Genomic DNA, 15,473 nt, shown 5'->3' with positions numbered 1-15,473 from the left:
TGCATGGCTTGGGCTCTGGAACCAGCCTCCTGGAGAGGGGCTGGACTCTGTCTCAGTCTGGAGTTGCCCCTGATGAGAGGCGGTGGGGCTGGGGTGGGTCATACGTTTTGAACACTGGGGCAAATAAAGGGGCTGAGCTGTCAATTGATCACCACCTGGTGGTGAGTTGCATCAGGTGGTGGGGGGAGAGGATGCTGGACAGACCTGGTGCGCCTAAACGTACAGTGAGGGTGTGCTGGGAATGCCTAGCAGAGGCCTCGGTCCGCGAGATCTTCTACTCACACTTCCGGCAGAGCTTCAACAGCATTTCGAGGGAGACTGGGGACACTGAGTCCGAATGGACTATGTTCAGCACCTCCATTGCCGAAGCTCCTGCACTGAGCTGCGGCCGCAAGGTAATTGGTGCCTGTTGTGGTGGTAGGCACCAAGCTGAAGAAGGAGTCCTACCAGGCTTGGTTAGTCTGTGGGACTCCGGAGGCAGCTGATAGGTACCGACAGGCCAAGCGGAATGCGGCACGGGCGGTGCCTGAAGTAAAAACTCTGGTGTTGGAGGAGTTCGGAGAGGCCATGGAAAAAGACTTTCGGACTGCATTGAAGAGATTCTGGCAAACTGTCAGGCGACTCAGGAGGGGAAAGTGGTGTTCTACCTGCACTGTGTATAGTGCGGGTGGAGTGCTGCTGACTTCGACTGAGAAAATTATTGGGCGGTGGAAGGAATACTTCGAGGACCTCCTCAATCCCACTGGCACGTCTTCCGTGGCGGAAGCAGAGTCTGACGAAGGAAGTGACCCCGCCAATCTCTGGGGGCGAGGTCACTGAGGCAGTTAAACAACTCCATGGTGGCAGAGCCCCTGGGGTGGACAAGGTCCGCCTCAAGTTCCTGAAGGCTCTGGATGTTGTCGGGCTGTCTTGGTTGACACGCCTCTACAATGTTGCGTGGAGATCAGGGGCAGTACCCCTGAACTGGCTGACCGGGGTGGTGGTCCCCATCTTTAAGAAAGGGGACTGGGGGACTCAGCACAGGATATATTAAGGGAAATCAAAAACATTAGGAACGAAATTAACAATCTAGCCACACAAGAAATCAAGAAAGATTTAATGTTTTTGAAACAGAGACACTATGAAAGTGGCATTAAATCTACCAAAATATTGGCGTGGAAATTGAAAAAAAAGACAGCGGAAAATACAATTTATAAAATTAGGCACCCAAGTACAAAAGTGATAAAAAATAAATTAAATGAAATACAGGAAGCCTTTGAAAGATTCTATAAAACCCTATACTCTGAAGCCCCTGGCGGGACTGAAGCTCAGATTGATAGCTTCCTGAATCCTCTAGACTTACCCACTTTAGATGAAGAACAAAATCAAGCAATGATAATGAACATAACTGAAGAAGAATTAAAAGCTGCAATTAAATTAAGTAAATCACCAGGACCAGATGGTTACACGGCAGAGTGGTATAAAGAATTTAAAAAGGAACTGATACCTGTTTTACTGCCTACATTGAATTGGGTTTTGAAAAAGGCACAAATGCCCCCCAGCTGGAAGGAGGCAATTATCTCAGTTATACCAAAAGAAGGCAAAGATAAAATGGAATGTGGATCTTTCAAGCCAATCTCCGTTCTTAATGTGGACTATAAACTTTTCACATCTATCATGGCCAAACGGCTAGAAGAGTTCCTACCAACATTGATATGTAACGACCAAACGGGTTTCATACATCAACGCCAAACACAGGACAATATACGAAAGACACTACATATTATGGACCATATACAAAAACATAAAATCAAAGCAATTGTGATGAGTGTAGACGCTGAAAAAGCCTTTGATTCCATCAACTGGAAGTTCCTTTACAGGGTATTATATAAATTTGGCTTTCATGATACGATTATTAAAACTATACAAGCACTATACGACAATCCTACAGCCAGGATTAAAATTAATGGATGCCTATCTAACAGTTTTACCCTAAAAAGGGGCACTAGACAGGGCTGTGCATGGTCACCGTAACTTTTCGCATTATACTTGGAACCACTAGCTCAATTCATTAGGCAAAACGAAGACATTAAGGGAATTTTTATCAAAGGGACGCAATATAAACTGGCTTGCTATGCGGATGACATTTTGGTCTACCTTGGACACCCAACATATTCTTTACCCAAACTGATGCAATCATTTGAACAATACGGCCAATTATCAGGCTACAAAATTAATATAGGTAAAACCCAGCTACTCTTATATAATTATAGCCCACCAGAAGAAATAAAATGTAGTTATCTCCTGGTATGGCAAACGGAGTCTTTTAAATATTTAGGCATAAATTTACCGAAAGATCTTACAAAATTATTTGAACAGAATTACCTACCCTTATACAAAAAAATAAAGGAAGATATAGTAAGATGGAACTTAATTCCTTTCTTTAGCTTTAATTCAAGAATTGATTCTATTAAAATGAATGTATTGCCAAGATTTTTGTATCTATTTCAAACCCTACCAATAGAGATTAACCAAAGTCAATTTAATGAGTGGGACAAAATGTTATCTAGATATATATGGCAAGGTAAAAGACCAAGGGTTCGCCTCAAAACTCTACAGCTGGCTAAGCAAAAGGGAGGATGGGGCCTCCCTGACCTCAGATACTACTATTTTGCAGCGCAGATGAGAGCAATAATATGCTGGTGTAACCCATCATACACTGCCCAATGGAAAATCATTGAGGAACAAAAGCTGTCTATTCCTATTCAGGCAACTCTAGCTGACAATAATTTAAAAACCTATATAAAAAACATTGATAACCTGTGGGTGAAAAGGACCCTTAAAACATGGAAAACTATTATAAAGGAATATAAACTCGAGACCAATATTATAGTTCTTAAATGGTGTGCTTACGACTCAGAGTTCAAGCCTAATGAATTGGATTCTAGATTCAAGGACTGGACAGGTAAGGGCATAACAGCCCTGTGTAGTATAATGAAAGATGGAAAATTGTTCAGCTTTGACACGCTTAGAAAGACATTTTCATTAGAAAAACAAGACTTCTATCGATATTTGCAGTTAAGGCACTATGCTGACATGAAGATGAGAAATGTAACAATGACAAACACACGCTTGATGGAATTGTTTATAAAAAGCTATAACTCAGAAACTATTGATAGAATTGTATCATGTCTGTATAAGGGTCTAATGGATTTGAAACCACATTCGACTTCATATATTAGAACAAAATGGGAGAAGGAAGGAGGGATAAAAATATTAGAGGAAGAATGGACGGCAATATGGAGGTATCAGTGGATGTGTACCAGCTCACAAAAGTGGAGGGAATTCGGCTGGAAGTGCCTAATTAGATACTTTATAACACCTTCTCAGAAGTCTCATTATGATGATAATTCCCCTGCTTGTTGGAGGAACTGTGGAAATCAAAGTGCAAATCACTACCACATTTTCTGGGATTGCTCTATCTTGAGGGATTATTGGAGAAAAATACATAATGCCTTACAGGATATCTTTAAATGTGAAATACCCCTCGAGAGTAAGACTATGTTCTTTGGATATATACCTCAGGAATGGCCTAAATATGATAAACATTTAGTAAATATTCTACTGGTGGCCTGTAAAAATAGTATCACCAGAAAATGGTTATCCCCGGAGAGCCCAAACATAAGTACATGGATGGAAATCACAATGGAAATCTATAACATGGAAAAGATAACAGCTTCTGTTAACCACAAGCTGGAGAAATTTACATCATACTGGGAAAACTGGGTCAAATATATCACACCTCATAGGCCAGATTTTATTTTTACAAACCAATAACTGTGATGTATGAGAGTATATATTTATAGGATCACACCCTACCAACACATCCATTTTTTTTGTTTGTTTGTTTGTTTTTCTTTGTTTTGTTTTTTTTGTTTGTTTGTTGGTTTTGTTTGTTTTCTTATTTCGGATTATGTGATTGTTTCAATTGCTTCTATAGTTGTAAATATTCTCTCTTTATGACTCGGATGTAAATTAAAATACTATTTTGGTATCTAAGGCAGATAACCTAAGCAAGAAGTATGCTTACATGATGTACATACTGTGAATGCCTGCTTTTGAAACCTTAATAAAAAAAATATAAATCAAAAAAAAAGAAAAGAAAGGGGACTGGAAGGTGTGTTCCAACTACAGGGGACTCACACTCCTCAGCCTCCCTGGGAAAGTCTTTGCTGCTGGAGAGGAGAATCTGTCTGTTAGTCGAACCTCGGATACATGAGGAACAATGCTGTTTTCGTCCTGGTCGTGGAACACTGGATCAGCTCTTTATCCTCTCAAGGATACTTGAGGGTGCACAGGAGTTTGCCCAACCAGTCTACATGTGTTTTGTGGATTTGGAGAAGGCATTCAACCGTGTCCCTTGGGTGGTCTTGTGGGGGGTGCTCCGAGAGTATGGGGTGTCCGGTCCATTGCTATGGGCCATTCAGTCCTTATACAACAACTGCAAGAGCTTGGTCCGCATAGCCGGCAATAAGTCAGACTCATTCCTTGTGGGTAATGAGCTCCGCCAGGCTGCCCTTTGTCACTGATTCTGTTCATAATTTTTATGGACAGAATTTCTAGGCGTAGCCAAGTGGCGGCAGGCTCTCACTTGCATGGTCTCAGAATTTCATCTCTGCTTTTTGCAGATGATGTGGTTCTGTTGGCTTCATCGGGTGATGGCCTCCTGCTCACCTTGGAACAGTTCGCAGCAGAGTGTGAAGCTCATTTTTAATTGCATACAAGAGATCATTTAATTTTCTTTCCACAAGATAATGCATTTGTATCATCTGTATAAACAACATATTTAATCAATTTAGTAATATTACAAATATAATTAATGAAAAGTACAAAGAGTTTTGGATCAGTCACAGATCCTTGAGTTACCCCACATTGACCCTTTTAGATGCAGTTTTATTAATTTGCACACATTGTTGTCCATTTTCCAACCAGGAATAGGCTACACATCTTATTCCATATCTCTCTAATTTCCTTAATAACTGATATGAACTGATATACTTTGTTCAACTACATAAGACTGGCCCCCTATAAAATCCAAATCTTTAATAAATAAAAATTAATAAAGTTCCCAGTGTTATTGTCGTTTAAGCAATGAAAAAACTTGAGGCCCTAAAACTGTTGAATTATTGCTTGATTATGTTGGTGATAATTATTTCCTCTACTTACTTTGGAGTCTAGTGGAAACTGTTTTGAAATACATTTCTCATATGTCATTCTGATTTCTTTCCAAAGCGGTTGAATATTTTTGCCACAACAGAGAAAGAGTGCACTGTTGATTTGAATACAATTTCAAGTAAATTTACAGGTAACTACAGACAATTAATCATAAGATTTCAGACTAGCAACTATAAAGTGATTCTGAGCAGAGAAGAAACAGCACAACAGTGAGCTCTCAACAGCACTATAAAGACACATCTCCTGGATGCACTGGTACGCATCTTCAGTGATGTATCCTAGGGTCATCAGGTGTTTCAGGTCTCACAACATCATACACCCTCGCCCAGGCGACCCAGCCGGGGGTGATCAGGCCCCGACTTACGTACCAGTAGCTACCCACGGATCAGCCCTCTTGATCCACAGCCACCTTGTGGCTTTCTCTGCCGCTTCACTCACAGCCTGGATGGCCCTCTTCTTGGCTGCCCCAGCCACGCCCAGCCGGCCTAGGACTTTGCAGAGTGATCGTCCTGCAAAGCCCCTACAACCCACTTCTATGGGCTCATAGAAAGTCTTTCAGCCCCTTCCCCTGCACTCCTGCACTAGCTCCTGGTACTTTCCTTGTTTCCTTTCATTGGCCTCCTCAATCCGCTCTTCCCAGGGCACTGTGAGTTCCAGCATGATCAGCTGTTTTGAGGCCTCAAAAATAATTATCATGTCTGGCCGGAGTGATGTTTTTGCAATGTTCTGAGGGAACTTTAGTTGTTTACCCAGGTCAGCCTGTAGCTGCCAATCAGAGGCTGTGTTGAGGAGGCCAGTTGTCAAATGTGGGCGCACCTGGGGTTTCTCTCCAGCCTTAATAAAAGAGATTGCCTTCCTCGGAGCCTGATGATGCTTGCTGGTGCTGATTGCTGAGGCAATCTTTTCAGCAACTACTCTGAGCACCTGGTCGTGCCACCAACAATACCGACCATCAGCCAGGGCCCTTGGGCAGCTGCTAAGGAGGTGTTCTAGGGTCCCTCTTCCAGAGCACAGGGGACAGGCAGGTGTCTCGCTCTTTCCCCACAGATGGAGGTTTGCTGGGCTTGGCAGGGTGTCGTATACTGCCTGCACTAGGAATCGGATCCGGTGGAAGTCTGCCTTCATGATGTTTGCCCAGGTGACCTTGCGCTGCAAGGTGCTCTCCCACCTTGTCCATGCTCCCTGCCGCTTAAGGCCTACAGCTCTGCTTACTCGCTCCTCCTCCACACCTGCTCGGACCTCTTCCTGGAGTAGCTGGTGTCTCTCCTTTCCCTGTGCCCTGCTGACCTGGGCCTTTGGGAAGTATCCCAAGCCTGCTCCCCCTGTTGCTAAGACCCCCATCAGTGTTTTCTGCCTTAGGCGTGACTCCGCCACCTCAACTGCCTTCTCAGCCTTCCACTTTCTTCCTGTCCTTACCTCAATACCTGCTGATGCCACCTTGCAGTCTTTAGAATCTCTGTACTGTAGGGCTTCTCGTGTGCGAGCCACCTTGAACTCTTCTGTGAGACCACTGAAGGGTAACTGCACGCTGTTACTTGCCCCATACAAGGCAGTGCTGGTGATACGAAGAAAGCCACTGATCTTTCTTTCAAGGGATTCCACAGTAGTTATTGGAACTGTATAGACAAGCAAGGGCCACAGGATTCGGGGCAGGATGGAATGCTGGTAGATCCAGGCTTTAAATCTTCCAGGCAGGCCGGGACTTATCCACCTTAATGAGCCACGCTCCCAGCTCCTCATTTGCCTTCAAAGATAGACAAGAAAAAAACAAAAAAACTAGAAGCTAAAACTTCTATTTCACTTTAATAAACTCTGCAGTATCTCCATTTTCATAAAGACCAAGTCCAGCATAGAGCGGCTGAGTGAATGTGGTCTGGACTCTGTGGAGGAGAGTCATGGTTTCAGAGACGCTGTAGAAAGACAGAATACCTGCTCTGTGATCCAGGTACACTCCTACTCTGGAGGACCGAGGACCTGAGAGGAGAGTTCGGACTTTGTTGTGCCAAAAAGTATAACTGTTTGTGTAACAATGGAATGACCAAGATATGTCATTGTATCCAAATACACATTCATTTAAGCTCCCTGCTCTGCTGATATTATTGTATGCAACTGCAGAAAAGTATTAAAAATTCTGCAACAAATGAATGAAAGAAACTTTAGCAACATCCACTACATGGCATGGGAACTTCTACAACTAAATAAATGACTGTAAAATAGCAACATCCACCACTACTACTAACCCTTCAACTACTGCAACTACAACAATGTCTGCTAGAAGATGTGGCAACTACTGCAACAAAATGAAAGCCTAAAAATACACTAACAACTGCTACTGTGCACGGCAAGTTTTGCAACCAAATTGGCAGATGAAACCAAACCAGCATCTGGTAGAAGATATGACGACTAAATAAAGACCTGAAACCACAATACCCCTCTGTGAATCGCTACCTTATAGTGGCTTGAGGGGTTTTTGTGTCCTAGGGATGTCAGAGGCTATGCTGTCCAGGGGCATTTGCCCCCTGGTATGGTCTCCCATGGCAAATTGGTCCCGGGTGAGTGATCAAACAAAGAGCGATTCAAAAGACTCTTATGAGTACATGATCAAGGGAACTGTTCTGGTCTCAGAATCTCATCTCTGCTGGAACCAGCACTCCTGGAGAGGGGCTGGACTCTGTCTCTGTCTGGAGTTGCCCTTGGTGAGAGACAACGGGCTGGGGTGGGTATCCTAGTATCCCCTTGGCTTGCTGCCTGTAGGTTGGGGTTTTTCCCAGTGGACAAGAGGGTTTTTTTCCCTCCATCTTTGGGTTGGGGAATTAGTCCTGACTGCCGTTTGCCATTATGTGCCGAACGACGCATTCTTGGAGTCCCTTCTTGGAGCCTCCCGGATCTGAACCCCAGTGGTGTTTTGTCGTTGACCATTACCATGCGGAAGGACCCATGGGAGAACAAATCAGGGAGTGCTAAGTCTAAACCATAGCATCTCCCCATTAATAGCCAATCACAAATATTACCTGTTTCCATGTGTCCAATATTTACTTTGAATTATGAACTGTCTGGGAGTTTTCCATGCACAGACTGCCTGACATAGAGAAGTCCACAGCTTTGCAAGCCAAATCTTTAACTGCCTGATAATAAAATAACGTGAACTGCTAGATTGTCTAGATTGTCTCTTGAACTTTTCTTAGCAAAAAAGAACTCCACAGTAGCCAAGTGGCTGAAGGCTTTGACTTTGGGTGGTCTCAGAATCTCATCTCTGCTTTTTGCAGAAGATATGGTTTTGATGGGTTCAACAGGTGATGGCCTCCAGCTTGCACTGGAACAGTTGTACCCGAGTGCAAAATGGGGGGAATGAGAATCAGCACCTCCAAATCTGAGGCCGTGGTTGTCAGCCAGATTTGGCTGTAGTGTCCCCTCCGGATGAAGGACAAGTTCATGCCCCAAGTGGAGGAGTTTAAGTATCTTGGGGTCTTGTTCACGAGTGATGGAAGATGGGAGTGGGTGATCGACAGACAGATTGGTGCTGTGGCTGAAGTGATGCGGACGCATACTGGTCTGTTGCGGTCAAGAGAGAGCTGAGTGTAAAAGTGAAGCTCTCCATTAACCGGTCGATCTACACCCATACCCTCACCTATGGTCACAAGCTGTGGGTAGTGACTGAATAAACAAGATCATGTGGGGCTTCCTCTGAAGGTGGCTGGCCACTCCCTTAGAGAGAGGGTGAAGCCATCCTGCATGAGGCCATCCGGGAGGGGCTCAGAGTAGAGCCGCTGCTCCTCCGCATCAAAAGGAGCCAGTTGAGGTGGTTTGGGTATCTGACAAGGATGCCTCCTGGGTGTCTCCTGGGTGAGGTGTTCCCAGCATGACCTACCGGGAGGAGGCCCTGGGGCAGACCCAGGACACACTGGAGAGATTATATCTCTCAGCTGGCCTGGGAACGCTTTGGTGTCCCCCTGGACAAGTTGGAGCAGGTGGTTAGGGAGAAGGAGGTCTGGGTTTCTCTGTTTAGGCCTGGATAAGCGGAAGAGGAAGGAAGGAAGGAAGGACGGACAGACAGATACCACAACATCTGCAGAATGGCTACTTCTGCAACTCAACCAGTGACTAAAACTATAAGAACATCAGCAGAAAACAATGAAGAATTCTGTAACTTAACGGATCAATGAAACAATAGCTGCTATAAGTATTGTCTACTTTTGAAACTAAACAAACCTCAGACTACAACATCTCCTGTAATGAATGACTGAAACTACAGTATCATCTGCAGGAAAGCATGGTGACTTCAGGAATTAAATCAGTGGCTGAAAATATAACATCTACAGGAAAGCATGGATAATTCTGTAACAAATGAATGAAGGAGACTACAGCAATATCTGCTATTAGTCATGGCAATGTCTGCAACTCTGCTACTCCAAGTATAACAACATCTGCTATATGACACAAAAACTACTGCAACTAAATTTAAAACTAAAACTACAGCCACGCCAGCAGCAAAGAGTGATTGTAACTAAACAAGCCTAAAACCACAGCAACTTCTGCAACTAAGTTAATAATTTCTTTCTTTTTTTCTTTTTTTGCCTGTCCCGTTTGGTTCTTTTGCCATCAGAATTATTGTCTAAAGGCAAAGAAAGATGCCCAATGGACTTGACTGGGGAAAAGAAAAGGGAGAAAGAAAGAGGGAAAGAAAAACAGCAGGGAAGAGGAACGGTGATAAAGGGCAAAAAACAATGTGAATATAACAGTAAATACTAAATATTGTGCAGTACGTAGGATTGACAGCCCACGGTGTGCTTTGAGGTAGGAGCCAAAAAGGGTGTAGTTTGTATGTGTGAGAACCCGTGTGTGCACCTGTGAGCATGAGCGCGCTTGTATTTAAAAGCTTCCTTCATGTAATGATCTGCTAGAAGACCAACGGAGGGGAAACCGTGCCACTCTCCCTGAAAAAAGCTGAAGAGAGCCCCAGATGAGGGGTCGCTCAGCAGCCGCGGAGCAGGAGCAGACCGCCCCGACTCCGCAGCAGCAGGGAGGCCCCACATATACTTTGTTACTATATTTGAATTTAAGTTAATAATTTCAAATATAGTAACATCTGCTACTACTGACACTTTAACTACAACCAAACAAATCTATCTATGATAAGATACAGCAACTACTGTAACCTTAAAAGTCCTGGATTTAACAGTCGTGTGGCAAAAAAAAAAAAAAAAAAAATCATACAAGCATGCAGTGACAGTCTCTTCTTCAACTTCTGCAGCCAGAGGAAATTTGTAAATGAGAGACAGTCTCCAACAACATATTTTTGTTTGTTTGTTTTTTGCTAAACACGTCACTCATGACCAACAAATCAAACCTGTTTGCTTAACCAAAGCAGAGAAAGAGAATCAGGATTCGTCCAAAAGCAGCTAAACAGGAAGGACACAGAAAGATACTGAATCATCTGCATGAGTCAGATCAGGGTTTAGAGTGTATGTGTGTGTTTCACTTGTTGTGCTAAGTTCATGGTTGAACACCTTTGTACTCTCTGACAAACACATCAGTTTCCTCATCGGCATAATCACTGGGAGACTTTGGAGGCGGGCTGTAGGCTGCTCATCCAATCACATGTCAGTAACACTACATTGTGCCTTCTGCTGGTTTTTCCAACATGTTCTCATCCCAAAACGTAACATACTACGCTATGAGACAACTTGTTGGTATGTTACGCTTTCGGCCACTCAACACGTCTCTATGTTATGCGTTCAGAAACAGGAGAGAACATGAGAACCGTTGGGACATGTACATTTATTTTACTTTTTTAAAAAAATTTTATCATCATGAATCGCTTTGGAAAACACTATCTAACATGATTAAGGTTGTGGTTAAGGTTAGGGATAAGAACACAGAAAACAGACCAGCAGAAAGTCTAAGTTATAGCCACACCTGATATAAAAAAAAATACCAGTAATGAGTTACATATGCCACAGTAGCAGATGATTCAAATCAAGATTTTCATTTCAATATTTCTTCAAATAACCAAATAACTCCTCAACAACAACAAAAAAGAAAGAAAATCAGCATGTATCAGTTCAAACATGTAACAAACTTCACACAGGAGGGTTTACATTAAGCAAGTCTTCAGATTGAGTGTCTATAAAATCCACATCTTCTCTAGTAGAATACATGTGATTTTGTGTGCTGGAAGGACTGAAATTAAAAGTCTTATTCAGAGTGTAACATTTGGTCTGTGAGCTTAGACAATACTATTCATAATAAAACAATTACATTTATAATACTAGTGTCTTCTTGATATAAAAACTGAAGTTCATTAATGTTTGTTCATTTTTATTAGAATTTATGATCTTCTTCATACAAGCTAATTAGAAATTGTTTTCGGTCTAGCAGAATTTACTTTCAAAGAACTTTCTGGTGCCACTCTGACCTCTTTTCAAAATCTCCATCACTGTTGACAGCAATGCTGGAGACCAAAGAAACAGGAACTAGCCGTCCCTCAGTGACTTCTGTCTATTTCAGTTTAATATCTCTGCAGTGTCTCCATGATCAATAAAAAGACCAAGTCCAGCATAGAGCGGCTGAGTGAATGTGGTTTGGACTCTGTGGAGGAGAGTCATGGTTTCAGAGACGCTGTAGAAAGACAGAATACCTGCTCTGTGATCCAGGTACACTCCTACTCTGGAGGACCGAGGACCTGAGAGGACAGTTTGGACATTCTTGTGCAAAAATTTGCAACTTTTTCTGTCACAGCTCAATAACCAAGAGTTGTCATTAAATCCAAATCCACATTCATCTGACTCTCCTGCTCTGCTGATAGTCTTGTATGCGACTGCTGCATCAACTCCACCCCCTCTCCACTTCACCTCCCAGTAACAACGTCCAGTCAGACTCTCTTTACTCAGGACTTGATAATAATCAGTGAATCTGTCTGGGTGATTAGAGTAAGTCTGTTTTTGTCTCATTAATGTCACTTTTCTGTTCTCTTCAGATAATAACAATTCTCTGTGTGCTGTGTTTGGATCCAGTGTGATTTCTTGTGAATATTTTAAGAATCCAGCTCTGGTCTTTGGCTCTGGTGGTGACAGTAAAACATCCTCTTCAGTGACTGTCAGTGAGATGTTTGTCCATTCCTCTCTCAGAATGTCCTGTAGTTTATCTCTGGTCTCTGACACAGCTGCTGTCACATCCTCAAAGTAGCTCAGAGGACGAATATTGATGCTGGATGAGTGTGTAGACTCACTGAGTGCTGACAGTGAGGGGTAGTTGTGTAGAAACTGGTTGTGATCCTCTGTGTGTGAGAGCTGCTCCAGCTCGCCGTCTTTCCTCTTCAGCTCAGCGATCTCCTGCTCCAGCTTCTCCTGAAGCTCTTTGACTCGACTCACTTCAGTTTCCTGCTGGGATCTGACCTGCTGCTTCACATCAGAGCTTCTTTTCTGGATGAGACGGATCAGCTCAGTGAACATCTTCTCACTGTCCTCCACTGCTTTATCAGCAGAGCCATTGATGGCCTCCACCTCCTGTTGAAGCAGCTTCACATCTTTCTCTCGCTCCTGGATTCTCTGCTGGATGTTTAGTCGTCTCACCTCGAGCTCCTTCTGCTTCTCAGTCCTTTCTGCTGCAGCTGGGACTGTTTCATGGCCTTTATGATGAGAGCAGATGTTCTCCTGGAGCTTCTTGGAGGGGGCCACCAGCTTGTGTTTCTTTAATGGAGCTGCATCATAGTGAGGTTGGAGGTGTTTCTCACAGTAAGAGGCTGGACAAGATAAACAGGACTTGATAGCTTTCAGTTTCCTCCCAGTGCAGACATCACAGGCCACATCTTCAGGTCCAGCATAGCAGTGATCAGCTGGAGCAGCTTGGAGTCCAGTCTTCTTCAGTAACTCCATCAACTCTGCTAACATGGTGTTTTTCTCCAGGTCAGGCCTCAGTGTGAAAGTCTTCCTGCACTGAGGGCAGCTGTGGATTCCCTTCCTGTCCTCTTCATCAAAGTGGGTTTCGATACAGTTCATACAGTAGCTGTGTCCACAGGGAATAGTCACAGTATCCTTCAGTAGATCCAAACAGATCCAACAAGAGAACATTTCTCGATCTAGCTGATCTCTTTTCTGTGCCATTTCTCCTCTCAGTAAGAGTGTCTCTGTGAGTTTCTGTTACATAGTGGTGAAACTATTCCAGAAAATATGTGGACAGACTGGAGCTGCTGTGCTTCAGGTAGAAGAGGGAGGAGTTAACAGACTTTAGCTTTTACCAGGAAGAACAGTTTGAAGTAGACACTGTTTAGTAACTTTAAACATCATAGGTCTGTTTGTAGTTTGCATTTTTATCCGTTACCTCCTAGTCAGTTAAAAATCTGTAAATACATAATCAGCAAATGCAAACAACACTTGCAAATAAATATATATTCAGCACCCAATGAGACCACAGCAATATGTATAACTGCAACTCCTGCAAATGAGTCAGCCTCTGAAACTACAGGAATTATAAAACTGTAATGGCTAAAACTAAACATGGCAAGTATCTCAAGATTTGCACCTACGCTTACGGGTGAAAGTACGACTGCAATGAAGCAACCATTGACACCATGCCTGCAACTAACAACACCAACATTGTCAAGTTAGTGAAACTGAAATGACTGAAACTTGAGTGACTGATACAAATAAATTATACCAGCAGCTGAAACTGGTGCAACTAAATGAAATACCCAAGCTACATCACCATCTGGTGCTAGTTATGGAAACTTCCACAACTTAATCAAACACTGATACTACTTAACATCTGAAACTACAGATGGAAAGTTAGGCAGCTAAACTGCAGCAAGAGCTAGTAAAAGTGAAGCTAGAGCAACTACTGTGACTACAAACTGCAGCAACATGTGAATCAGGCAACCACTTATGTGACAATAAAAAACTGAGATTTTAAGTTTATGCCTTGCTGCAGAGTTTTGTTCCAAGGAGTTTTTGTTTAGACATATAAACAGTGAGTTACAATAGTCCAAACATGATGAAACAAATGCATGTATAACCACCTCCAGTTCAGTGTGTGACACTACAGGACTTAATGTAGCAGTGATAAGTGATAAAAGAAAGACGGAACCAGAGATTTGAACATCCAAAGTAAGAGGAAAGTCAAAAGTTACCCCAAGGTTCCTGATAGACGATTTCACAAATGTCGAAAGGGGACCTAGAGCTTTCATCATTGTAAGTGCATGTCTGCCAGCACAACGCATTACTGTAGGGCTGTTCGATATAACGATATATATCGGATGACGATATAAAAACAGCTATTGTTTCAGTTTACACTATCGTTTGTTTCGTGGCGTCGTAAAATAAACTGTTTACGGCAATATGTTTTCATCGTTTTGATGGTCACTGTAGTGGCTATATTCATTTCTTAAAGTTCTCTCTTTCTCTTATATTTTATATAACCACACTACGGACGGACAAGCGCCTGTTTTTATGCGTTGTAGTTAGCAACAATGACAGTAACAGCATCGCGTGTCCGCTTGTTTATGTACCACAAACCTTTCACAATAAAGCCCAAGATCCTGTTCAGACTTTTCAAAATAAACTGAATCACGTGAAAGAGCAGATTATTTACAGATGAGAAGTAAAAAAGAGCCGCCAGGTGCTAAAAAATAAACCTTAGACTCAAACGTTAGAACAGGCTTTTCCCCGCAGCACGCCGTGTAATAAATACTCACAAAGAAAACGGCAGCCTTTACAACTTATGTCTAAAAATGTATACTTTCATGCATCGGTTAAAACACTGGACTCCAGGTACGCGACGCGCAGCTGGAAACACTTTCCGCAAGTCAAGCTGCCCGAGATTCACATAATTTACAGAAAATGTTTTTGTGATTTATATCGTTATCGATAGAATTCTTATATCCGGATATGAGATTTTGGTCATATCGCACAGCCCTACTCAAAGGGGCTCAAAATATGCTGAAAAGGAAGTAGATATATTAGAAACAATAAGGGTCCCAATACAGAACCTTGTGGCACACCATAGGTAAGGGAAGTGAAGGATGACCTGCACTTAGAAACCGCCACAGAAAAGTGGTGGTCAACCATATCAAAGGCCGACGTGAGGTCCAACATCAGCAGAATAGAACATTTTCCTGCATCATCAACGTATTACTGTTTTCAAACCTCATTTTCTTCAAGTAAAGCAACAACATCTGTGACTAAACCAAGAAGCATAAGACTGAGCACAGCTACAGAATCAAGTTATAGTTTTCTACACGAACACAGTCACATTCTGGATTTTTG

At 42.8% G+C, this 15,473-nt stretch overlaps 1 protein-coding gene across 1 annotated transcript; it reads right to left on the bottom strand.

Moving 5' to 3' along the window:
* Positions 1 to 10,985: 10,985 nt before the first annotated feature.
* On the bottom strand, positions 10,986 to 13,445 carry LOC308401035 (tripartite motif-containing protein 16-like). Its single transcript, XM_080889097.1, has one exon. It carries the CDS (start codon positions 13,314 to 13,316, stop codon positions 11,718 to 11,720), a length of 1,599 nt encoding a protein of 532 aa, XP_080745223.1. The 5' UTR covers positions 13,317 to 13,445; the 3' UTR covers positions 10,986 to 11,717.
* Positions 13,446 to 15,473: the final 2,028 nt, after the last annotated feature.

The sequence above is a fragment of the Rhamphochromis sp. 'chilingali' genome (genome assembly GCF_963969265.1).
Source record: "Rhamphochromis sp. 'chilingali' genome assembly, chromosome: 1".
NCBI classification, from domain to species: Eukaryota; Metazoa; Chordata; class Actinopteri; order Cichliformes; family Cichlidae; genus Rhamphochromis; species Rhamphochromis sp. 'chilingali'.
Note: the sequence above shows the minus strand (reverse complement) of the source record. Positions and strands in the feature narration are given on the sequence as shown.